General features: G+C 43.5%; 1 protein-coding gene across 2 annotated transcripts in view; it reads left to right on the top strand.

The window, feature by feature from the left end:
• COPS2 (COP9 signalosome subunit 2) overlaps positions 1 to 27,273 on the top strand; it is a 79,721-nt gene that overhangs the window by 29,588 nt on the left and 22,860 nt on the right. Inside the window, exons 3-10 of one of the 2 annotated variants that reach the window (XM_073568462.1) lie at positions 5,802 to 5,879; positions 12,119 to 12,244; positions 20,165 to 20,239; positions 20,378 to 20,455; positions 21,335 to 21,509; positions 24,413 to 24,591; positions 24,673 to 24,725; positions 26,883 to 26,980. In XM_073568462.1, the coding sequence (XP_073424563.1) occupies positions 5,802 to 5,879; positions 12,119 to 12,244; positions 20,165 to 20,239; positions 20,378 to 20,455; positions 21,335 to 21,509; positions 24,413 to 24,591; positions 24,673 to 24,725; positions 26,883 to 26,980 (862 nt within the window). Of the gene's footprint in view, positions 1 to 5,801; positions 5,880 to 12,118; positions 12,245 to 20,149; positions 20,240 to 20,377; positions 20,456 to 21,334; positions 21,510 to 24,412; positions 24,592 to 24,672; positions 24,726 to 26,882; positions 26,981 to 27,273 lie in introns of both variants that reach the window. The other variant, XM_073568461.1, reaches the window with a different exon arrangement.

Genomic DNA, 27,273 nt, shown 5'->3' with positions numbered 1-27,273 from the left:
TGCCCCCCTCCCCCCCCCTAGTTTTGATCCTGGCTAAAACCATTTCTTGTAGATATGATGAACCCTCAGGTAACCCTAAATGAAGGTCAATGGACACAGGTGGCTGAATTGAAGGAATTGCTCAAATCACCTATTTACCGTGACTAAAAAATTACAAGCTGAGGATTAAACTCCTGGCATTTTCATAAGGGAGTGGAAGAACTTGCTATTTTGCCTGTTCCAAAGAGATTTAATTGCAGATGGCATTTCTGCTTCAATGAAACGGAGAGAGACACCGCTATTGGAAAATAAAATTTTTCTGGCAGTTGTTTATGTGGACCCAAGTCATCGCATATTGCTTGATGATCAACAACTTACTAAAGGAAAAGGTTGCTCTCCAGATCTGAAGTACCTTGCACTCAATTGTAGACCATTTTACTCTCCAAGAGAGTTTTCATATATGGTTCTGGTTGCAGTATATATTCCCCCTCAAGCATCTGTTAAAGCTGCTATTGGTGAATTAGCTTGCAAAATATCAGAATGGGAGAAAGGATCTCCAGAAGCATTTGTGATCGTAATGGGGGACTTTAACAAAGGAAAACTCAACCTGGATCTCCCCAAATTTACTCAACATAAAAACTGCTTCACGAGAGAGAACAATACGCTTGATCACTGCTATACAGTCATAAAAGGGGCCTACAGGGCAGTGAGGAGAGCAGCAGTGGGCTTTTCAGATCATTGTCTAATTCATTTAATTCCAGCCTACAGGCAAAGGTTGAAAACATCCAAACCTACAGTTTATACAAAGAAGACATGGTCTGAGGAGGCAAAATTGCAACTACAAGCATGCTTTGAATGCACGAACTGGGAGGTATTCCAGGAAACATGCTCGGTTCTGGATGAATGGGTTGATGCAGTGTCCTCATATATCCGTTTTTGTGAAGACACGTTTGTTCCATCCAAATCTGTCCACTTTCGGGGAAACAACAAGCCATGGTTTACAAATAAAGTCAGGTTGATCCATAAGAGAAAAGAGGAGGCTTATAAAGCAGGCAATATTACTGAATTCAAGAAACTTAGGAACTCGCTATCTAAAGAGATCAAGTTAGCCAAACACGAGTATGCAAAGATTCTGGAGGAAAGGTTCTCATCAAAAGATACTAGATCTGCATGGAGAGGATTAAGAGAGGTCACCAATTATAAAAGCCACCCCACTATAGTGAACCCCAGCAGAAGTCTGGCAGCAGAGTTAAATGAATTCTACTGCAGATTTGAGGCAAGCTCTACACACAGTGGCTATTCATCTCTAAGCTCCTCAGTCTGTTCATATAAAGAACATTCATTGTGCAACACCCAAATAGTGATCTCCAATGCAGAGGTGATACGCATCCTGAAGGGACTTGAGGTCAAAAAGGCACCTGGCCCTGATGGTGTATCGCCAATGTGTCTGAAAGTATGTGCTACCCAGCTTGCCCCTATACTGACAAATATATACAATGTGTCACTGAAAGAATGCGTTGTACCTCAGTGTTGGAAAATTCCACAATTATCCCTGTCCCCAAGAAAGTGGGATCCTCTGAGTTGAACGACTATAGACCAGTAGCACTCACATCTGTAGCTATGAAAGTCTTCGAAAGAATTATGATGTCCCACCTGATAAAATTCACGCAGAAGCTATGGGACCCGCTTCAGTTTGCCTATAAGGAGAATCGTTCGGCAAATGACACTGTCAGTCTGGCACTGAAGTACATTTTGGATCATACAGATGAACTGCACTCATGTGTCCAGATTCTTTTCATGGACTTTAGCTCAGTGTTCAATACCATTGATCCGAATTTACTTCATAAGAAAATGGTAGCTCTTGGAGTCCCTCTCAACTTATGCTTGTGGATTTATAACTTCCTGACAGCCAGGATACAGAGTGTAAAAGTTGGACCATTCACTTCGGACACCTTGGTCACAAACATCGGGGCACCTCAGGGGTGTGTTTTGTCCCAGTTACTGTTTTCTCTCTATACGAATGATTGCAACTCTTCAGCAGACTCAGTAAAAATCTTGAAATTTGCCGATGATATGACACTGATTGGTCTCATCAGGGGAAATGCTGAAGACTTGTATCGGAGTGAGGTGGAAAGAATATGTGACTGGTGTAAAGCCAATAATCTTGTACTCAACACTAAAAAAACTGCTGAGATGGTTGTGGATTTTAGGAAAGATCAACATGAGATACTTCCAATCTACATCCATGACGAAGTGGTTCTTAGGGTCACAGAGACCAAATTCCTTGGTGTTATCTCTCATGATCTTAAATGGGGGAAAAACGTGGATGCTGTTATAAGAAAAGCACAACAGAGGATGTTCTTCCTGCGTCAGCTGAAAAGATATGGTTTATCTAAGAATCTGCTGATCTTATTCTTTAATGCTGTCATCAGATCTGTGATTTGTTCCTCTCTGATAGTCTGGTATGGGGGAGCCACTGCTCATGACAAACTCCGCTTACAAAGGACTTTCAGAACAGCAGAGAGAATTATAGGTTCCCGTCTGCCTAAAATCCAGGATCTTTATGATAAGAGTATTTGATCCCACGCATTGAAAATTTCATCCGATCCCTCTCACCCGGGACACTCCTCATTCCAACTACTCCTTTCAGGACGTCGCTTCAGAGTCCCCAAATGCAGCACCAACCGCCATATGAACAGCTTCTATCCACTCTCTGTTCAACAATTAAATCGTCATGTGTAGACTATATACTGTATCTGTCTTGTTAGCTGTTACTTGTTGTATCTGTTGTTATATATTATGTTGTCTCTTTGCCACAAAGAATTCCTTGTATATATGTAATATGTACTTGGCGATAATAAATTTGATTGATTGAAAAGAAGTTCTGACTGAGGTAGCAGTTAGGATGAGTGGCCTACGGGAGGACTGCCAGGCGCAAGAGGACTTGGGTCCTGACAGTGCTACTGCTGCCATATCTTAATACTCATCAGATGAGGAGTTTGACTTTGACAAGTATTTGGATGACATGGAGCAGGCAAAGTGTTGCTGCAAGGAAAAAGATTTCACTCCGTCTCCTATAGCAAGCAGATTGACCATATTTCAGCAAAATGTTTCACTTGCTCTCAAAGAAAAAGAAAAATTCAACCGTTCATCAAAACTGACTGTGCATGAGGCAATTCCTTTATTCCCGGAAATTGTTAGAGATGTTGCCCATGTGGTTACGGCTTTGCCTCCAACCCAAGTTACTGTGGAGAGGTTGTTCTCTGGCCTTAAAATTATTAGGTCAGATTTTAGGTCTTCTATGAAGGAGGATCTGATGGAGGCAGTTCTATTTCTTAGAACAAATTCATAGACTGCACAAATGTTATTTAGTATGTTTTTGTTGAAAACTGTGTTTTGCCACTTACATAGTTTATTACATAGTGAGATATATATATATATATATATATATATATATATATGTATGTGTGTATGTATATATATATATATATATATATATATATATATGTAATCGATATTACATAGTGTATTTACAATTTATTACAGTTTTTTGTGTTCTAAAGTTGTATTCCAATAAATATATTATGTTCTATCTAAATGTCTTGATTATTGTATCATAAAAATGATTAAATGTCTGATGTTCACATTGTACTACAATAAATTTTTCACTTAAATATAAGCAATATATGTTGGAGTCGTGGAGTCGGTGGAAGGTTAATTGAGGAGTCGGAGTCGCAGGTTTGGTTACCGACTCCACAGCCCTGCTCGTAACACTATAGCAGGAGTCTAGTGCACCTTCATTAAAAGTTATTTGGTTATAATCGGAAGTGTATTCACTGGTTATTTAGGTTAAAAGTTTATTCTAAGTTTATTTATCACGCTCAGAGGTCGGTGGTTTGTTCTGGAGTGTACACTGTCATCACTGTATTTGCACTTAAAGATAACAGGGCATTTGAACAAGCACATAGCTGGGACAGTACAAGCCATGATGAGGACAACTGCTGTTGTAGAAGTCCATGATATGGGCTGGTGAGTTTGCCAGATTTATAACTGCAGCTCAGGAGTTAGGCTTCTTTTACTCTTCCCGTGTTTTTTTGCGGGCCGTATTGCTGTGCAAAAAACCTTGTTGGATCACCGTTTTTCCCTGTTTTAACAAATTGGTGGGAAAAAATACGGTGTACCGCAAAAACATGCTACCGTTGTTTTTGCGGCACCATTGAAATCTATTGCGGCTGTGTCCGTAAGCCGTGAAAAATATTGCGCAAGCTCGATAATTTTTCACGCCCTCACAGCCATACGGCGATCCAACAAATTTTTGCGGCCCCATAGAAATCTATTGGGGCCGCAAAAATGGCCCGCAAAAATACGGCAAGTGTAAAAGACCCGAAAGAGAGGTGAGCAGATAACTGCTATATAGCAAACAGTGGGCTGGAGAGAGGTGAAAATGGGGGTCTTCCTTAGGGTATGTGCACACGTAGTTTTTAGTCTCTGCGGATTTTGTAGAGAAAACCGCAGGAAATCCGCAGGACAAAGTGCTGCGGTTTATCTGCGGATTATCTGCGTTTTTTCTGCGGTTTTGCCCTGCGGTTTTACACCTCATAATGGATGAGGTGTAAAACCGCAGCGTTTCTGCACCAAACAATTGACATGCTGCGGATTGTAAACCGCAGCAAAACTGCGCGGAAAAAAACGCAGCATGTGCACAGCTTTTTTTTATTTCCATAGGAAATAAAGGTACTGTACAACGCAGCAAAATCTGCTGCGTTTCTGCAGAGCCAAAAATGCTGCGGAAACGCAGCAGAATCCGCAGCGTGTGCACATACCCTTATAGTCCTAATTTAGCTTACGGGGGGAAAGCACTTTCGGTGTTGCGGGGTCACGGGCAGGGCTGTGGAGTCGGTGTCCATTTTAGTTGAGTCTGACTCCTAAGATTATAGATATACCGTATAATAAATTGGGTCCAGTGGTTCAGTGCTGTAAATATTTTCATAATATTTTAGGAAAGGTATGAAATGTCTTATAAATAAATGTCTGTTCTGTTCATGATTTAGGCTTTTAGTTGAGATGAATCTGTGCTGCACTTTATGTACAGACCTGGTCACAGGAGGCAGGAGCAGGGTTGCCACTGCAGGAAGCCAGCGGCGGCAGGATTGGGTCGATGCTGCGGGCCCTGTACTAGAAGGAGGGGGTGGTCCCAGCAGTGTGAGGCAGGAGCCATTGATCTACTGGCAGTGGGCTTCGAGAAATTGGCGCCAGAGGCTTCGCATGTGCAGATTGAGATCTTGACACCAGCGCCATTTTCCTGAAGCTGACCACTGGGAGATCAATGAGACTCCTACCTCGCGCCGCCGAGACACCCCTTCCTCCCCAGGCCAGGGCTCGCAGCAATCTCCACTCTTGCCGCCGCTGGCTTTCCCCGCCTTCCAAGGCAAGCTACATTTGGACAGGCTTTTAGGGATAGAGGTGCACCTTATAACATTAAAATAGTCTAAAAAATACGATAACTACTGTGCCAGGGTCTGGGCCGTCTCTAATGGCCAATCTCCGGGGCAACCAGCTGTATACTATAAAAGATAAAAGCTGTTAAAAGAAGCAAGTCAATTGCAAACTTGAATATCTTCATGCTTTCTTATTAAAGCAATTTAATAACTTGAGGATACCCCTTTATGTTTAGGTCTGTTTTACCTAGTTGATCTAATGTGTGGTTAAAAAATATTTCATTGACTAGAGTTTTGGATCCTGGACAGCCAAACTAAATTGCCTTTGTAAAATTCAGCTGAATCAGTGTTTGTAAACTATATATTCTCTCTTGTATATTTTAGGTTTTGGAACTGGAAGGTGAAAAGGGAGAATGGGGATTTAAAGCATTGAAACAGATGATCAAAATAAACTTCAAACTGGTAAAGATTTCTCCATACCACTGCATCCCTTGTCTTGTGTTGTTGTTCGTTTTTTTTTGTTTGTTTTTTTAAGAACCGACACAGCGTTGAAAAAAGAAAAATGTATTTCCTTGTTTTATTGATTTGAATAGTAATTTTGTCTATTTTATGAAATGGCGTTCTTTAGAGTAAAAGATGCTAATTATGAGTGTTGGGCCAGAACAGCAGTTGATGTGTGCGTGGTGTGCGGCTGATGTGTTGCCACTTCCTGACAGTCACTTGCAGGGAATGGCAGTAAATTGATTATTATTGATAACCATGTCTTTTAATGCACCTTTAATAAGAAGTAATCTGCTTCCTTGTGTCTCCCTGTAATCTGCTAATCCCCGCCATCCAGGAAGCTCCCACATTCTAGCCATGTGCTAACCACTTCATCTCAGGCTACCCTAAAAGGGGTTTCTCGCAAGGACGTTCCCTCTTGTAGAGATTAGCTGTAATCATTTGGGGTATAATCACCTGGAAATATAACATGCAGTACAGGCCATTCAAATGGATGTATGCGCTGGGCCTTACAAAGTCACTCTTCTTTGTCCAAGATAAGTGTAGGACTTTTCATTGCTCATATCTTACAAATTATCTAGTAATCAATTCTGGAACCTCATGATCTGCCTTGCAATGCAGCTGGAAGGTAATGCATATCCTGACAGATATGTCGCTTTATGTAGCTAACTTATAGTGCGGCCATATTGAAGGGGTTTTTGCCAGCGCATATTAATGGCAGGCAGCTGAGAAATAATGACCTTCTCAATAAACCTACTGTTATGAACAGATGCTTGCCTTCTTCTGTGCGCTGTTTGTACAGTGGTGTAATGATGTCACTTGGCCATGGTGGTCAATCACATGCTGCAGCGCTATGCATTATGTTGGCTTGTGATTGGTGATGTGGTAAGTATACTGAGAAGTTAATTAGGCTACTTTCACACTTGTGTTTTTTTGCGCTGCGTGCGGAGTGCAAACGCAAATGCGTTTTGTTGTTTTTTTTGCGCATGGTTTTTGAAAAAAAAAAAGCATGCGTTTTTTTGCGCTGACATGCGCATGACCAAAAAGCACTCTCATACACTTTAATGGGTTTTGGGTGAATTTCGTGCGCATTGCATGGCGTTTTTTTTTTTTTTTTTAGACCGGTCGGACGCACTAAAAATGCAATAGGATGCATTTTGTGTGCCCGGGCGCACACTACAAAAAAACGCATGTGCATACAAACGCATGACAATGCACACCCATGTTAAATATAGGGAAAAAACTCATGCGCATTTATGCGCAAAAACGCAGCACAAAAAAACGCAAGTGTGAAAGTAGCCTTATTCTGACTACCAGATGAGTTGTCTCCATCCAGAATACTCCTATATGTCATGATGTTCAGGCTATAACTTGCCTGCCATCCCTGGCACAAGAACGAGAAGGCGCCTCCTGAACATTAGAAGGCAAGGGTGAAGTATGTCAGGCAAAATACTTCATGTAGTCACATCAGAAGCAGTTAACTTAGGCTACTGCTGATCTACTTGGAATCCCTGAAATCCTTATTTACATGATTCACTTGCTTTGTCCTTAAACCCAATGCAGCCATGAACGTCTATGTGCCAGTGCACACCAGCAATCTTCCCCATGAACTCCTAGATCCCAGCGTGCACTGGTCTCACCCATTTTGCAGATGACAGTGCTCGATGAGTGCGCAGAGCTGCCCGTGGCCTGCAGTGAGCAGCTGAAAGATTGCGGACTAGTCCCGTATATTCTGACAACTGTGAACTGAATCAGGTATCAATTCCAAAGCCTAGGAGGCTATTCATGTACATAATCTACATATATCAGCACATGAGGATGTTTGGACAACGTAATCATCTACTCGTCAATTGAAATAGTCTTTTTTTTTTTTTTTTTATATAGTTTATATATACTTATATAGCCATCTGTGTGTTGTGCCACATTCTTGTATTGTGAACTGAAACCAAGAAAAAAAGAATGCAAATGCACACACCGCATATACCAAAAATAAAAAGGCTTTATTAGACAGAAATGCCAAACCGACAAAGATCACAATTAAAAACAATTAAAACCATGTATGGAGCGACATGCAAGAAAAATGGTGAGCAGGCTCCTCTTATTAGTAGATACTTGGACAATATATATATTTTAAAGAATAAAACACCCTAAAGTGTAGAGATTGTGAGTTAAACAATGAGTGGACTCACAGGAGGAATGGTATGTGTAATTGTGTAATGCCTAGTAGTAATAGTAGTCCTTCCCCTGACGAAGCTGCTTTGGGCAGCGATGCGTTGGGCAGAGCGGGCTGTGTGAATCTCCACTGTATTATCTACTAATGATAGGACCTTCATGAGGAATGGGACTGCTTTAGGGAATTTTTTCCTTTTTTTTTTTTGCCATTTAGTGATTTATTACTTACCGTATATACTCGTCTATAATCCGACCCCCCCCTAATTTTGCCACAAAAACTGGGAAAACTTATTGACTTGCGTATAAGCCTAGGGTTAATGGTGGTCCAAGAAGATGCGCCATAGATAAAACCCCCCCCTATGCTGCTGCACAAGGGTTAATGCTGCCCCATAAGATGCTCCATAAATACCCCACATAATATGCTGCTGCACAAGGGTTAATGCTGCCCCGTAAGATGCTCCATAAATAACCCCCATAATATGCTGTTGCACAAAGGTTAATGCTGCCCCATAAGATGCTCCATAAATACCCCCATAATGCTGCTGCACAAGGGTTAATGCTGCCCCATAAGATGCTCCATAAATACCCCCATAATGCTGCCCCATAAGATGCTCCATAAATACCCCCATAATATGCTGTTGTACAAGGGTTAATGATGCTCCATAAATACCCCCTATATGCTGCTGCACAAGGGTTAATGCTGCCCAGTAAGATGCTCCATAAATACCCCCATATGCTGCTGCACAAGGGTTAATGCTGCCCCATAAGATGCTCCATAAATACCCTCCATATGCTGCTGCACAAGGGTTAATGCTGCCCAGTAAGATGCTCCATAAATACCCCCCATATGCTGCTGCACAAGGGTTAATGCTGCCCCGTAAGATGCTCCATAAATACCCTCCCATAATATGGCTGCTGCACAAGGGTTAATGCTGCCCCATAAGATGCTCCATAAATATATGCTGCTGCACAAGGGTTAATGCTGCCCTGTAAGATGCTCCATAAATTCCTCCCATATGCTGCTGCACAAGGGTTAATGCTGCCCCATAAGATGCTCCATAAATACCCCCATATCCTGCTGCAATAAAAAAGACATACTCACCTCTCTGTCGCTGGGGGGCCAGGTGCCTGTGTCCTGAGCCCCCGGCACCGGCGATATTTACCGGTCCCTGTTCCATCGCCGTCCACCGCTGTCTCTCGGATCTCTGCAGTCAGTGACAGCAGAGAGCGCACACTGACTACACCATCGCGCCCTCTGCCGTCACAGCAGGAGGACCCGGAGACTCAGCAGTGCACGGCTTGGAACCGGGACAGGTGAATATTACTCTGCCCACTCATACTCGCCTCTCCTGATGCAAGGTCTTCTCTGCAGCGGCAGCCCCTGCTTCTCCCTCTGTCGTCTGCTTCCTGCATTCAACTGGTCACGTGGTACCGCTCATTAAAGTCATAAATATGCGCATATTCATGAGTTTAAGGAGCGGTATCACGTGACCGCTGAACGCAGGAAGCAGACGACAGAGGGAGAAGCAGGGGCTGCAGAGATCTGCCAGGAGTTGAGTACGGTCTCTGACCCCCCGGTATATGACTCGAGTATAAGCTGAGAGGGGGACTTTCAGCCAAATAAATTGGGCTGAAAATCTCGGCTTATACACGAGTATATATGGTGTATGAATATTGATGTATTTTTCATTTTGTGTATTATATTACTGCTAGGCATTACACATACCATTCCTCCTGTGAGTCCACTCATTGTTTAACTTACAATCTCTACTCTTTGGGGTGTTTTATTCTTTAAAATATATGTTGTCCAAGTATCTACTAATAAGAGGAGCCTGCTCCCCATTTTTCTTGCATGTCGCTCCATACATGGTTTTAATTGTTTTTAATTGTGATCTTTGTCTGTTTGGCATTTTTGTCTAATAAAGCCATTTTATTCTTGGTATATGTTGTGTGTGCACTATCATTTGCGCTCTTCTTGGTTTCAGTTCACATTCTTGTTAGCGCATCAAGATGCACCCGGCTATGCGATTATCTCTAATATTATGTGGTGCTCACCCTGCCATATACAGTGCATTCTTGTATTGGACATTTTAAAAGGAAACGTGTCATGAATATAATATTACTTCCATTAGTTAGGTGTAAGTAAGCAGCCAATAAATGAAATGTGTGTTTTTCTGTGATGTAGCCATATTTGAGCATAGACTGCCTTTTTGCGTTACCGATCTAGCTAGTACAGTGGAGTGTGTGCTTTATAGCATCAGAAATAAACAGCAGTCCATGTGCAGTGCCCATATAGTGTAATACCATCCCGGACACTAGGGGGCGGGCATCATGCACACAAAGCCTCTTCTGTGTTTAGCGTATGGCATTGCTATCCTACTTTATCTGAATCTTCACCAGCAAAAATCGCGCTGTCATTGGCTCGCCCACCCTCTAGCATAAAGATACTTCTCAGTGACCTTTGTAAAAACTGCAGCATTTTAAAAATGTTTATGTGGGGGAAAAACCCCTTTTAAAATGTGTATAATGAAACCCTGCCTTAGGTATAATGTCATTTCCTGACTATATACTTTTTGCATTAATTAAAATAAAGCACAATTTTACACAGCTGAGCAAGGATCCACTCGTGATGGGAAAAAGAACCGATTCCACCGTGTACGCAGCAAAGTGTAGAATGTTGTGCAAATCTGCATAAAGGATTAGCATATTGCAGATGTGAAATGGTCGCTGATGCGAGGCCAGAACATCCGGGGGCCTAATGGGGGCCTCCTTGTCTGCCTTATGTGTGCTGCTATCAAGTTCATACTAGTAAAAAAAAAAAAAAATCCTCTTTGGTGTCACCGCATCTGTAAAACGCAGCAAGCTTGAAATATCACAATAATTGTCTTATCAAATAAAGGCTGGTAAAAAGGAAATTTAAAAAAACCACATGAGAATTACCATTTTTGGTCGCCCAGCTTAAAGGGGTTGTCCACATTTGGAAATGTTTTTGCTTCTTAAGATAAATATATGTATTTGGGGCTGCAAATTATTTTTGCAGTTGGGTTTCAAATTTCGCACTCATTTGCCCTCCATAGCCTCTGTTTTGTACTGTTTATTGGTGGTTGCAGAATGAATAAACCGTGATTCCGTCAGCGAGCTCGCATGACAGTGTAAAGGTACTGTCACACTTAGCGATGCACCAGCGATCTCGACCAGCGATATGACGCGGTCAGGATCGCTGGTACATCGCTAAGTGGTCGCTAGTGAGCTGCCACATAGGCAGATCTCACTAGCGACATCACAGGGGTCGGGGGTCGCTACTTACCTGTCACACTAGGCGATCCTGCGTCCTCCCGCCCGCGTCCACGCGTCGCTCGTCTTTCCGCAGGAAGCTGACGACGAGAATCAGTCCTGGACGTTCTCGCGCGATCAGCGGGGGAGCGGGTCGTAGGTAAGTATCAGACACAGCGATATCGCTAGCAATATCGCTATAACGTCACAAGTAATAGCGATATTGCTAGCGATATCGCTTAGTGTGACAGTACCATAACAGGAAATTTGTAACTCTCTTATCTGCCTCTTTCTGAGCTCCTCTCCGCTGATTTATGGCCGAAGAGCTTGTAAAAGCCAAGTGCTTCCAAATTTGGAATGAAGCCCAGTTGTACATATGATTTTTAGCTGCAAATGCATGCATTTACGTAAAAATAAATTGTCCCCAAAGGTGGACAACCCCTTTAATAATGAAACTCAAGCTTGGAAAAAAAAATTTTCTCAAAATGTTTTCCTTTTTTTTTTTTTTAAAATGTTTTTATTTTTTTTTATACCTGTATGAGCTAAATGAAATAAAAAGAAAAATACAGTTTTGCCTCCTTTTAAGACTCGGATGGCATAAAGGGCTGACAAGAAAAGGGTTAATAATAATATATTTTTTTTGCTATTTCTGCTAAAAACAATAAATCCATTAAATAATAGAAACCATTCTCTGATGATCATAACACTGATGTATGTACAGAGCTTTCATGTAACTGACTCTTGTGTGTCCACAGGGTAACTATCCAGAAATGATGAATAGATACAAGCAACTTTTAACCTACATCCGCAGCGCCGTCACCAGAAACTACTCTGAGAAATCGATCAACTCCATCCTTGATTACATCTCCACTTCAAAACAGGTCTGACTTGTTTAAATGGTTTCAGCGGTCATCAGAGAACAAGAAATCTGAAAAAGCAGCTCAATACCAATGGGTTCCCCGCCTCAGGAGCTCTTGATTTGCCCCATAGATGTATTCTGTACCTCACCATGTCAGTATTCATGTAGCCATAGTAAATGTAGTATAGTTATCGTAAATGTCTGACCTTCATATCTCATATGCATCATGCAAAAATTCACTCTTATGAATAAAAACAAATCATCGCTACGTTTTCCATCTTTATATATGCAAGCTACATTAAAGGTTACCAGGAGTGTCCCTTAAGAAGTATGCAGCTAATAACACATTATCATCTCCCCATTACATAGACCATAACTGCTTCCCAAGACCACCACTGGTCCGCAGTACAGGGTCCCGCATCCATTTGACTGGAGCTGCAGTTGCTTTTGCATGCTGCTGCTCCTTTTAAAGGGAAGGTGTCATGAAATTATTTTTTTTTTAACAATTAAAAGAATGTAAAGTATTAGTGTTTTAATTTTTTTTTTTTACAAAATATTGTTTATTTTTTAATAAAGTAAAATCTGAAAAATAATATACTAGGGGGAGCAGCTCCTGAAATTTGCCATGAAAACCTAGTGTACAACTAGCTCACGTTACGACTGCAGTAAATGTGGGCGGCGTCTACTTACTTGTGTGATGTCACTCCTCTTCTCCCCCTCTGGGTGTTTGTAAAAGGATAAAAGAGGATGAAGTTTAGGATCACAGTGAGGAGCCATGTTGTTGGTGACTGCAAAGTGGTACTGACAAGTAGACGGCGTCACCGAGGACAGACGGCAGCACTGATTCTGTTAGTGCTGCCCACTGTTTCATAAGCTGGAGTTAGATACGTGGAGTGTATCACGTGCTCGATTTAGATACTTAGAGTAACATGCTGGGATTAGATACAGGGGCTAAGTGTAGTTTATCACATGATTGGATCAGATATTAAGCTCAGCGGAGTGTATCACACAGTATGGCATTAGATGCGCAGTATCTAATATACGGTATATACTCATGTATAAGCTGAGATTTTCAGCTTATACTCGAGTCATATGGCGGGGGAGGGGGAGCGGGGCTGTCAGAGATCATACTCACCTCTCCTGTCACTTCTCTGCAGCCTCTGCGTCTCCCTCTGCCATCTGCTTCCTGCATTCAGCGGTCATGTGGTACCGCTCATTAAACTCATGAATATGCGCACATTTAATGAGCGGTACCACGTGACCAGCTGAATGCAGGAAGCAGACGGCAGAGGGAGAAGCAGGGGCTGCAGAGAAGAGCTTTCGCTAGGAGGGTTGAGTATGATGGGGGCAGAGTGATATTCACCTGTCCCCGTTCCAAGCCATGCACCGCTGTGTCTCTGGGTCCTCCTGCTGTGACGGCAGAGGGCGCGATGACGTAGTAAGTGCGCGCCCTCTGCTGTCAATGCAGAGATCCGGGAGACAGCGGTGCATGGCTTGGAACGGGGACAGGTGAATATCGCCACTGCCAGGGGCTCAGGACACCGGCACCTGGCCCCCAGCGACAGAGAGGTGAGTATGTCATTTTATTTTTATTGCAGCAGCAAATAAGGGGTATATATGGAGTATCTTATGGGGCAGCATTAACCCTTGTGGAGCAGCATATGGGGGGTATTTATGGCGCAGCATTAACCCTTGTGGAGCAGCATATGGGGGGTATTTATGGAGCATCTTCTTGTGCCAGCATTAACCCTTGTGGAGTAGCATATGGGGGGTATTTATGGGGCAGCATTAACCCTTGTGCAGCAGCATATGGAGGGTACTTATGGAGCATCTTCTTGGGCCTGCATTAACCCTTGTTCAGCAGCATATGAGGGTATTTATGGAGCATCTTACGGGGCAGCATTAACCCTTGTGCAGCAGCATATGGGGAGTATTTATGGAGTATCTTCTTGGGCCAGCATTAACCCTTGTGCAGCAGCATATTATGGAGGGTATTTATGGAGCATCTTATGGGGCAGCATATGGGGGGTATTTATGGAGCATCATTAACCCTTGTGCAGCAGCATATGGGGGTATTTATGGAGCATCTTATGGGGCAGCATTAACCTTTGTGCAACAGCATATTATGGGGGGTATTTATGGAGCATCTTACGAGGAAGCATTAACCCTTGTGCAGCAGCATATTATGTGGGGTATTTATGGAGCATCTTATGGGGCAGCATTAGCCCTTGTGCAGCAGCATATGAGGGGTATTTATGGAGCATCTTCTTGGGCCAGCATTAAACCTTGTGCAACAGTATATGGGGGTTTTTATCTATGGCGCATCTTCTTGGACCACCATTAACCCTAGGCTTATACGCAAGTCAATACGTTTTCCCAGTTTTTGTGGCAAAATTTGGGGGGGGGGGGCTTATACACGAGTGTATACAGTAAGTAATAAATCACTAAATGGCAAAAAAAAAGGAAAAAATTCCCTAAAGCAGTCCCATTCCTCATGAAGGTCCTATCATTAGTACATGATACAGTGGAGATTCACACAGCCTGCTCTGCCCAAAGCAGCTTTGTCAGGGGAAGGACTACTATTACTACTAGGCATTACACAATTACACATACCATTCCTCCTGTGAGGCCACTCATTGTTTAACTCAGAATCTCTACACTTTGGGGTGTTTTATTCTTTAAAATATATATATTGTCCAAGTATCTACTAGTAAGAGGAGCCTGCTCATCATTTTTCTTGCAAGGAGCATGGAGCATCTTCTTGGACCACCATTTAACCCTAGACTTATACGCGAGTCAATAAGTTTTCCCAGTTTTTTGTGGCAAAATTAGGGGGGTTGGCTTATGTACGGATCGGCTTATACACAAGTATGTACGGTATGTAAGATGTGACCCTGCGCCGTCCACATCTCCGTCCACTACATTACTAATCTCATAGAAGTAGACAGAGTGGGTTACACATTTCACCACTGCTCCCATAGAAGTGGACGGAGCAGGGTCATGCATTACACCACTGCTCCCTTAAAAATGTGTAACCCTGCTCTGTAAACTCTTACGGGAGCAGTGGCGTAATAGAATAGATAAATAGAATAAATATCCTGTAGTTAAATTCACATGCCCCCTACAAATAAACTTGCAACCTTTAGTGACTTTCATGTGGCACTAAAGGGTGTTTTGGCTAATAAATGAAAAAAATGACGTGGGGTGCCCCCTATTTTTGGCAACCAGGCAAGGTAAAGCAGACAGCTGTGGGCTTATATTATCAAGCTGGAAAGGTCTCTAGCTCACATCTGCCCCATTCTGGGGCAATCTGGGTAATGGTAGTAGGGGTTCGTTACAGCTGTGATTTGTCAATCACGTCTGGCCTGTGGTTAGTAATGAAGTGGCGTCTGACACCCCCATTACTAACCCACTAATGAAAAAAAGAGAGAGATGTAATTCTAATAAAGACTCCCCGAGACTTTCACTTGTTCACTAATTTATTTAAAAAAAAAAAAAACTCATGCAGGTCCAACGTAGTCCAAAGCGTTCCCACGACAATCCCAGAATCCGATGTCCAAAGGCTATGGAGCCTCGTTCAGAGAACGACACTCCATGGGCTGTATCAGCAGCCACTCTGGGTCCCTCTGCGCTCCACGGGATCTGGCAGCTGTGATGAGCATTGACATCAGTAACTACATCGGTTATCATAGTCACTGAGCCTTCTGTACAATGGCCCTTTATAGCGCTCCACAGTATAAGGCCTCTTTCACACTTCAGTTTTTTGCATCAGTTCAAATCCGCCAAAAAGTCAGACAAGCAGATCCGTTGTCAACTGATGTGAACGGATGGCACAGGATCCGTTTTCAGACGGATCCTGAAAATGAGGAAATTTAAAGGAATCGCTGGCTGGCTGGCTGAGAGAGAGAGAGAATTTCGGGTTAAATGAGTGTTTGGAGGATCCGCCAGAGAAGAAAACGTTGCAAGCTCCGTTTTGAAATCTTTGAGGATGGAGACGGACAGCAACTTTTGGCGGATCCTCAAAAAAAAACGGATGCAACGGACTGCAATCCGTCACAATCCGCCATTAATGGAAGTCAATGGGGGAAAAAAACGGATCCTCAAAAAAAAATTGAGGATCCGTTTTTTTCAAAACCTGGCGGATTGTGACTGATTGTAAAAAACTGAAGTGTGAAAGAGGCCTAACGGACCCATGTGGCGCTCCGCAGTATAACGGACCCATGTGGCGCTCCGCAGTATAACGGACCCATGTGGCGCTCCGCAGTATAACGGACCCATGTGGCGCTCCGCAGTATAACGGACCCATGTGGCGCTCCGCAGTATAACGGACCCATGTGGCGCTCCGCAGTATAACGGACCCATGTGGCGCCCCGCAGTATAATGGACCTTATGTATGGGCCCCACAGCCTGGTGTATGGCCACCGCACCCCGGTGTATGACTCCTATGTATTAAGTGCAAAGAAAAAAAAAAAACTACTACTTACCTTCCCACGCAGCGCTGTGTCTTCTGTGTGCTTTGAATAGGTTGGCGGTGAGCAGTTATCACAGCTGGCAGGCTGAGATCACCGCACGTTGCAGCCGCAGATACTCACCCCCCCCGCTTCCTGGCACCTGATTGAGCAGTGCGTGGAATGACGGAAAGTGGAGCTAACAGCATACAATGCGGGTTCCACAAAGATGGCTGCGATCCCCTCCCACAGCTATGACCTGGACAGCCCAGGTGGCGTGCCCAGGTCACAGCTAAGAGACAGGTGGAGCGGCCTCAATACATGACATGCTATCACCGTCTGATCGCAGTCTCTTATACCCAGGGTCTGCCGTAAGTGAGGTGTGTAAGAGTCCTGCTCAGACTCTTACACCTTCTCAACTAAAAATGGTAGCCCACAGTGGTTACAGTAAAAATGTAATAAATAGAAAAAGAAATAAAGCAGTGTATTTAATTTTGTATTAAAAATAATTGATTATACACTGCTTAAAAAAAAATAAAGGGAACGCTAAGATACCACATTGTAGATATCACTGAATGAAATATCGCAGCTGCAAATCTTTATTCATTACATAGTGGCATGCGTTGAGAACAAGAAAACATAAAAATGATCAATGCAAATAAAAATTAATATCCCATGGAGGTCTGGATTTGGAAGGATACTCAATATCAAAGTGGAAAATCAAATTACAGGCTGATCCAACTTCAGTGGAAATGCCTCAAGACAAGAAAATGATGCTCAGTAGTGTGTGTGGCCTCCATGTGCCTGTATGACCTCCCTATTGTACAACGCCTCAGCATGCTCCTGATGAGGTGGCGGATGGTCTCCTGAGGGATCTCCTCCCAGACCTGGACTAAAGCATCCGCCAACTCCTGGACAGTCTGTGGTGCAACGTGGTGTTGGTGGATGGAGCGAGACATGATGTCCCAGATGTGCTCAATTGGATTCAGGTCTGGGGAACGGACGGGCCAGTCCATATCTTCAATACCTTCATCTTGCAGGAACTGTTGACACACTCCAGCCAAATGAGGTCTGGCATTGTCCTGCATTAGGAGGAACCCAGGGCCAACCGCACCAACATATGGTCTGAGGATCTCATCTCAGTACCTAATGGCAGTCAGGCTACCTCTGGCGAGCACATGGAGGACTGTGGGGCCCTCCAAAGAAATGCCACCCCACACCATTACTGACCCACTGCCAAATCGGTCATGCTGAAGGATGTTGCAGGCAGCAGATCGTTCTCCATGGCGTCTCCAGACTGTCACGTGCTCAGTGTGAACCTGCTTTCATCTGTGAAGAGCACGGGGCGCCAGTTGCGAATTTGCCAATCCTGGTGTTCTGTGGCAAATGCCAAGCGTCCTGCACGGTGTTGGGCTGTGAGCACAACCCCCATCTGTGGACGTCAGGCACTCAGACCATCCTCATGGAGTCGGTTTCTAACTGTTTGTGCAGACACATGCACATTTGTGGCCTGCTGGTCATTTTGCAGGGCTCTGGCAGTGCTCCTCCTGTTCCTCCTTGCACAAAGGCTAAGGTAGCGGTCCTGCTGCTTGGTTTTTGGCCTCCTACGGCCCACTCCACGTCTTCTGGTGTACTGGCCTGTCTCCTGGTAGCGCCTCTGGACACTACACTGACAGACACAGCAAACCTTCTTGCTACAGCTCGCATTGATGTGCCATCCTGAATGAGCTGCACTATCTGAGCCACTTATGTGGGTTGTAGAGTCCGTCTCATGCTACCACGAGTGTGAAAGCACAACCAGCATTCAGAAGTGACCAAAACATCAGCCAGAAAGCATTGGTACTGAGATGTGGTCTGTGGTCCCCACCTGCAGAACCACTCCTTTATTGAGGGTGTCTTGATAATTGCCAATAATTTCCATCTGTTGTCTATTCCATTTGCACAACAGCAGGTGAAATTAATTGTCAATCAGTGTTGCTTTCTAAGTTGACAGTATGATTTCACAGAAGTTTCATTTACTTGGAGTTATATTCTGTTGTTTAAGTGTTCCCTTTATTTTTTTGAGCAGTGTATAATCAACAATTAATACAAAATTAAAAATTGCGACGCCTTCTCTTTAAGTCTATGGGGCAGCCTGAGATAAGCAAGTGCCATGCAATCTCCATGTGAGTAATGCATGCTAGTGTGACTGCTGCTTCATTCTAAAGTGACACCTTCATTCTGGCATTTAGTTTGAGTCTCCACTGTGAAGTCTACCAATCTAGTAGTTATCACTTCTTTAAAGGGAATCTGTCGCCTCATTTTTGGACTATGAGGTGCGGCCACCTCCATCAGGGGCTTATCTACAGCATTCTGTAATGCTGTAGATAAGCCCCAGATGTAACCTGAAAGATAAGAAAAAAGAGTTAGATTATACTCACCCCGGGGTCCGGTCCGATGGGTGTCGTGATCCGATCCGGCGCCTCCCATCTTCTAGTATGACGTTTTCCTCCTTACTTCTTCCGCCGCTCCTGCGCTGGCGTACTTTGTCCTGTTGAGGGCAGAGTAAAGCACTGCAGTGCGCAGGCGACGGACATCTCTGACCTTTCCCTGCGCACTGCAGTACTTTACTCTGCTCTCAACAGGGCAGAGTAAGTACGCCTGCGCAGGAGCCGCAACAAAAGTAAGGAGGAGGACATCATCGCTAGAAGATGGGAGGCGCCAGACCGGACCGCCCAACCCCCCGGGTGAGTATAATCTAACTCGTTTTTCTTATCTTTCAGGTTACATCGGGGGCTTATCTACAGCATTGCAGAATGCTGTAGATAAGCCCCTGATGGCGGTGGCCGCACCTCATAGGCCAAAAATGAGACAGATTTCCTTTAATTACCGTGGTTGATGGTTATTAATTACTGGAATACCCCTTTTATTTTATGCTTACTGCAAATGTTTATTCTAGTAAAGCCGTCATTAGTCTGACTTCAGACAAATGCTAAAAAAGAGAAACAACAAAGTTGTTGGAGTCAATGCCCACTCAGCCCTCTGTTATTGACACATGGCACCACCACTAAATCACCAGCTGCGATGCTTCCTTTCAAGTTCTCATGCTATATGGACCAAATGTTCTGCACAAATAATGGCTCCATGTTTTTGACCATGTGATTCCAGTGTCATATAAAAATTGTCATGTCATAGATGAGTGTCTGGTGGAGTTTGTGACTGGCAGCGGGGCTCTCAGTGCAGCGGTCAGACGGCTTAACACCGCTATTGGCTTGCAGATTAACCTCATATCTGCTGGTTAATAGCTTTTTATTTTTATTTTTTTTTTACATGACCGGTTTTCCTTTATAAAGAGCCCTGGGCAACAGTAACAAGTTGCATTTCCTAGGCTCACTTTTGGGTGGATTTTCCATTAACGATCGGTGGTGAATCTAAAGCTAGTGGCAGCGTTGCATTGACATTTTGTGGGTTTTTTTCTTTTTTCTGTGCTCTTTCCCAAGATGGACCTTTTGCAGGAGTTTTATGAAACCACACTTGAAGCTCTGAAGGATGCGAAGAATGATCGGTTATGGTTTAAGACAAACACAAAGGTAATCTACTAGAGTGCGTTAGTTACCTGCCAGGTAAAAGACCTGGGTCGTGTTTCACACTCGGCTTTATGAGTGTTTCTGGGCAGCATATTGTGTTTCCCTGAGATCTAAACTCACCTGGAGCTTTTCTGTTTGCAGCTTGGTAAGCTGTACTTGGAACGTGAAGAGTTTGGAAAATTACAGAAAATTTTACGTCAGCTACACCAATCGTGTCAGGTAATTATTTTCTATTAAACGGTCATTCTCAAGTTTGAAAGTTTTCCCCTCTCCTTATGATAGGGAGTGTTTTACCGACTGCGCTGGCACTCCCACTAATCTCAATCATATGCACAATTTCTCCACTCATCTCATGGGATTGCAGCGTTCCTCTATCTGTCAGTCCAGTTAAGAATGAATGGAGCAGCAGTGCTCATGATCGACCACTGCTCCACTCACATGGGGCTCATCAGAACCTTGGTTCGGTGGTGTGCCTGCAGGCAAACCTCACCCCCAGTGACCGTAAAGTTATCCCCTATCCTTTCTTATAGGTGATAACTTCTATACTTCAGAATACCCTTTTTTTTAGTTTAATCAAAATAAAATTACTCTTCCACTGAAATCACTTTCGAAGAATGCTCTATTATCTAGATATTGCTGGTGCATAGTTGTTGTGGCGCCCACTGGCATTCTTTTGATTCCATATCAGGATGTCTATTCAATGAGTCCAGCCCTGCTGGATGGAAGCCACAACTATTGTGCTGATTCTTATTGTTAGGGCTCCACAACAACAGGAATCACTGCCCAGATCATGTACAGGGTTCAGATTGCAGGGCTGAGCCACTGGGCATGTGTGACACCTCGGATTCACATTCCGTATGAAATGAACACCAGGGGGCGCTCTAATAAGTTCGGAACTTCAGTATCTGTAGAGCATTTTTTTTTTTAATAAAGATGCCAATTGATACATTTGTTTTGTTTAGCATGGCATTTTTTTCTAAGTGGTGGTTTTATTTTTTTATTTCTTTTTGGGGGATTAAAATGGGGAAAGTGAAAACCCTATTGCTGCGGAGAAGTTATGCAACCGCATGAAAAATGTATGTCTACGCTCTGTTGTAGACTGATGATGGCGAGGACGATCTGAAGAAGGGAACGCAGCTACTGGAGATCTACGCTTTGGAAATTCAAATGTACACAGCACAGAAAAACAACAAGAAACTTAAGGCACTATATGAACAGTCGTTGCACATCAAATCCGCCATCCCGCACCCTCTTATTATGGGAGTGATCAGAGGTGAGCTGAAGACCAGGGTTCTTTGAAAATTTCGACTCAATTCTCTTTAATAATGGTTCAGGGCTGCATGGACTATTATATCAACTGGCAGAAAATGTGTTGTGCCACTTGTATAATGGTTCCCGACGAAGATTGAAACAAATGTACAGTTATAGAGATCAGTTCACTCTGGTCATAAGTCTGACACTGCCCACCCATGCAGCAATGATAGATCCAGCTGATAGTACAGGCAGACACATAATGGGTGTCCATCATCGAAGGATGCTCTCAAATCTAATACTCGGGACTATGTTTTAAGCTAGGGCTACACAGCGACCTACTGTTGGCGTCCTAAATGTTTCCGAATGTCTGGGATTTTCTTTTGCAAGTCGCATTCGATTTACTTGCCATAGACTTTAAAGCACGTTACATGCAACTTATCTGCGATCTCTTTTTTTTTTTTTTTTCTTTTTGTAACCGCAAAATCACAGCTGTAGTATAGTAACGTGCATTAATAGAGAAAAACCACATAGGAGTATAAAGTCCATAGTTTTTAATAAAAAGTATAAATTTATTGAACATATATTAAATATTACATAAATGAAGATACACAAATGTAAACAAAGGATCAAGCAATGAAGGCCAGGGTCAAGAATCAGAAATAAGTAAAATGCTGAAGTGCCGGCCACGTATGCATATTTAAATGGGTACTAATATAAACTCTAAACCAGCAGAATCATTTGCAAGTGCATAAAAATAAGCTGGAATATTTTTAGAACATACAAGCAAAGCGCTTACCCATAATATGCCCCAACTGGACTCGAGCCCTTAAGAGGTTTATTTTTTTGTTTTGTTTTAAAGCTTTGTTTTTGCAACAATTGTTTTGGGGTTTTTTTCCATTATGCTTACCATCAAATTGAATATTTGAGTCCAGCTCCCCTACTGCCAACAGTGGATGCATAACGCATGAATTTTGTGCCCTTATTGTGTTGGCTGGTTAACTGATCCTGCCTTGACAAAGATGTATTAAAGGGTATTCTGGTAAGGAGAAATATCTATCCACAATGAATGACAACTTCTAAATTGGAAGGGGGCTAGCTGTTGAGACCACCACTGACCAAGAGCAGGGAACTTCTGCTCCCTGTAGAAATGGAGAGGCCGTGCTCTAGTCATTCTGTAAGGGATTGACGGAGATAGGTGAGCAGTGTACTCTGCGGTCAGACCCCCATCGATCCAGAAGGTATCACCTATCACAAGGGTCTGAACAATCGCCTTACTGCTCTCCCACATCAGTGGATTTAGAGGGTGAACTTTAGGTTGTGTACATTTCAGGGAAAAGCTTATAAGTGCACTTCCTCATGACCTACTCATAACACATTGTACAGTCTTATCTGTGTGGTAGAAGAAGGTGACGGAGATAAAATTGTAATCTGGGAATTTGTGACTTTCGCTGCCTATTTGTTCTATTGCCCAACAGTGCAATGTATGTAATCCTGATTGCTTGTGTGAGCACGTGAACGTCGCGCTAAAGAAAAGATCAATTCTATCTTCAAAGGCATACTGGGAATGTGGCAAAAAGAGGCTTCTGCCTAAAGGCGGCATTGTATGGCAGTCAAACGCAGATTTTTCAGAACTATGTGTTCTTGTTCTTCCCCCAGCAGCAGATATTGGGGGGGAAGCAAGGAAGGTTGGGCATGACAGATAATTGCAGTCTCATGCTAAGGGATTTACCTGAGACACAACAAGAAAACAGATTTGCAAAAATACTCTGCAGTAAAATATATGACAGTAATCAGCAAGTGCTGGGTAACAAATACAGGGTATTTAGTCGATACGTTTTTTTGCAAAAAAATGTATGCGAAGCTGCTTCACCGCGTCAAGGTAACCCGTATCGAAGCAGTCCCTATCTAATGTATTTAAAACCTGAACATCTGAACAGTGTCTAAAATGAACAGGATTTGGGCAGGCGCTTCTTAGTATGGGCTTGTGGTGCAAGACAGCTCTTTTGTGCATGCCACACAAGAGAGGGGTGGGGTCTCTCAAACCATGCTAGGCAAGGAAAAATCGGATTAAAAACACATGTGACATGCCTAGCATGGTTTGAGAGACCCCACCCCTCTCCTGTGTGGCATGCACAAAAGAGCTGTCTTGCACCACAAGCCCATACTGAGAAGCGCCTGCCCAAATCCTGTCTTACCGACTTGTTCACACTTGTGCATGTCACATGTGTTTTTAAGGGATTTACCTGTCTGCTGTCTTATTACAAATACTCCAAGTAGTCTATCTTTTCTCCTAAAAAAATCTCTTATTTACAAGAGGTTGTCAGGGATATTGTTTTTTTCTTTAACCAAAGGGCTGCAGCTGTAGAATATAGACTCTGCTGCACTCGCCCTCCTGGTGCCAGCGCTGCCTCTTATGTGCACATATCTTCTCTAGACGGCCTGAGCTCAGTGATTGGCTGCCGTGGTCACATGTGATGTTGGAGCGTGTAAACAAAGATTGGGGCAACAGCAAAGTGGCAGCACTGGACCCGGGAGAGGGCGACTATAGCCAAGTTTGTTTTCTGCATTTAGGGGATCGTGCTGCGCCTCCCCCAGGCACACAGGAAAGCTGCAATTCACAGCCATTGTGAGGACCGCAAAGGACTCATATCGGGTCTCCTTTAGTTTTGATGCTTTCATCACTTGACTAATTAGCATTTTAGTGTGTTTTGTTTTTTTTTTTTTGTTTTTTTTTTATTATACTAAAGTGCTGTTGACATAGCTTGGAAATGACACCCAAGAGAGATGAAACTGAGGGAAACCAATAGGGCAAAGCTCATGAAAAGCAACTGATTCCATAGTGTGTTGGGGTTTTTTTGCGTATTGTTCCTTATTTATATAGGTGTTGACATGAATGAATGAGGTTTTTATGTTCTGTTTCAGAATGTGGAGGGAAGATGCACCTTAGAGAAGGAGAGTTTGAGAAGGCCCACACAGATTTCTTTGAAGCATTTAAAAATTATGATGAATCTGGAAGCCCAAGAAGAACAACGTGCTTGAAATACCTAGTCCTGGCAAATATGCTCATGAAGTCCGGTATAAACCCATTCGACTCTCAGGAGGTAGAACTCTTTCTATATGCTAGATGAACTTTTTATATGATGTTGATGTTACTTGATTATCATTTTTCTTCTTCCCCTTAGGCTAAACCTTACAAAAATGACCCTGAAATTTTAGCAATGACAAATTTAGTAAGGTAAGCTATTGTTTGTGTGTGGCTCCCCATAATAATGGTAATGTGCATCAGTCTTCTGGGCCAGCCCTTTGCAAGAACTGCTAATTATCAGCCATAGGTAACGGCTACCTTACCCCTTGTAAAAACATAAAAAGTTAAGGGCCAGTCACACTAATAGATATCGCTAGCAATATCGCTATAACTAGTGACGTTATAGCGATATTGCTAGCGATATCGCTGTGTCTGATACTTACCTACGACCCGCTCCCCCGCTGGTTATCGCTGATCGCGCGAGAACGTTCAGGACTGTGTCTCGTCGTCAGCTTCCTGTGGCGCTTCCTGCTGTGAGGACGAGCGACGCGTGGAGCCGGGCGGGAGGACGCAGGATCGCCTGGTGTGACAGGTAAGTAGCGATCCCCGTCCCCAGCGATGTCGCTAGTGAGATCTGCCTATGTGGCAGCTCACTAGCGACCACTTAGCGATGTACCAGCGATCCTGACCGCGTCATATCGCTGGTCGAGATCGCTGGTACATCGCTAAGTGTGACAGTACCTTTAGAACCAAATGAAGGCCCTTATCTCTGGGACCGTATGACGGATTTTTAGGAAGACTTCTGGTGGTCCCAAACTTCTTCCATTTAAGGATTATGGAGGCCACTGTGCTCTTAGGAACCTTGAGTACTGCAGAAATTCTTTTGTAACCTTGGCCAGATCTGTGCCTTGCCACAATTCTGTCTCTGAGCTCATTGTCCAGTTCCTTTGACCTCGTGATTCTCATGTGGTCTGACATGCACTGTGAGCTGTGAGGTCTTATATAGACAGGTATGTGCCTACAAATCAAGTCCTATCAGTTTAATTAAACACAGCTGGACTCCAATGAAGGAGTAGAACCATCTCAAGGAGGATCGCAAGGAAATGGAAAGCATGTGACTTAAATATGAGTGTCTGAGCAAAGGGTCTGAATACTTATGACCATGTGATACTTCAGTTTTTCTTTAGTAAATTAGCAAAAATTTCTACTTTTCTGTTTTTTTCGGTCAAGATGAGGTCAAGTGTAGATTAATGAGAAAAAAATTGAACTTTTTTGAATTTACCAATTCAATGAAACAGAGTGAAAAATTTAAAGGGGTCTGAATACTTTCCGAACCCACTGTACAAAGGAATATTCTAACCAGTGCTGCGAAGTCGGTAAGCCAAACCTCCAACTCAGACACCTCAATTTCTCTGACTCCACAGCACTGCCTCACCGCTGATCATGTACGTAAGGTGTAGCACAGATTCATCTCAACTAGTGATGAGCGAATGTCCTCGGATAAGGTGTTATCTGAGCATGCTCAGGTGTTATCCGAGTATTTTGGGAGTGCTCGAATAATATCTTCGAGTCCCTGCGGCTGCATACTTTGTGGCTGTTAGACAGCTTCAACACATGCGGGGATTCCCTAACAGACAGGCAATCCTCGTGTGTTGCTGCTGTCTTAGAGCCGTGAATCATGCAGCTTTGGGACTCAAACATATTAATCAAGTACGCCCAAGATACTCGGATAACACCTGAGCATGTTCAAATAACACGTTGTCCGAGGACATTCGCTCATCATTTATCTCCACTAAAAGCCGAGAGCCTAAGGCTAGTTTCACATTTGCGCTTTTGAGCGCAGCGACGGCCTGCGTACGGCCGCTGCTAAGCCCCGCCTCTTGCCGTGCCTCCGCCGGTAGCTCCACCTACCGGCTCATGATGCTGCATGCGTCCCCTAGCTTTATCACTGGGGGCGCAGGCCGTGCACAGTATGCGTTTGGCGGCGCATGCGTCCTTTTCACAGTGCGCCGACCAGCGCCAAACGCAACCTGCTGCAGTTTGGTTGCGCTCGGCGCACCGTGAAAAGGACGCATGCGCCGCCAAACGCATACTGCGCACGGCCTGCGCCCCCCAGTGATAAAGATAGGGGACGCATGCAGCGTCATGCGCCGGTAGGCGGAGCTACCGGCGGCAGGGGGCGGGGCTTAGCGGCGGCCGTCACTGCGCTCAAAAGCGCAAATGTGAAACTAGCCTTAGATCAGTAATAGAACAGACATTTATAGGACATTTCATAACTTTCCCAGCATATAATGCGCTGAACTACTGTACACAATTTATTATATATTTTACTCCACAGCCCTGATTCTAACTGTTCTTTTTATCCAGTGCCTATCAAAATAACGACATCACCGAGTTTGAGAAAATTCTGAAAACAAATCACAGCAACATCATGGATGACCCCTTTATAAGGGAGCACATTGAAGGTGAAAGTCGCGCCGTATTTTGTATAAATAAAGTGCTCTACACAGGCTATTCCTATGTGCAGGCTTTATTTTGAGGAAAAACACAAGTACGAGATTTTACCTGGACACATTAATAGCAAGAAATGAGAGCTTTGCCCTACTAATGTTTATCAGTACAGATAGGACTGAACTCATCAACCAGCTGTAGTGTTTAGTATTCAATTGATTTTTCTGTGGGGCAAAGATAAAGCTTTGTATCAAACATTACATGTTAATAGGTTCTTTTTATTGCTGATTTCTGGGGATAATATATT

The sequence above is a fragment of the Dendrobates tinctorius genome, unplaced genomic scaffold (genome assembly GCF_039654945.1).
Source record: "Dendrobates tinctorius isolate UK_male_01 unplaced genomic scaffold, ASM3965494v1 ptg000022l, whole genome shotgun sequence".
NCBI lineage: Eukaryota > Metazoa > Chordata > Amphibia > Anura > Dendrobatidae > Dendrobates > Dendrobates tinctorius.
The sequence above is the reverse complement of the archived record's forward strand: the minus strand, read 5'-3'. Positions and strand labels throughout refer to the sequence as shown.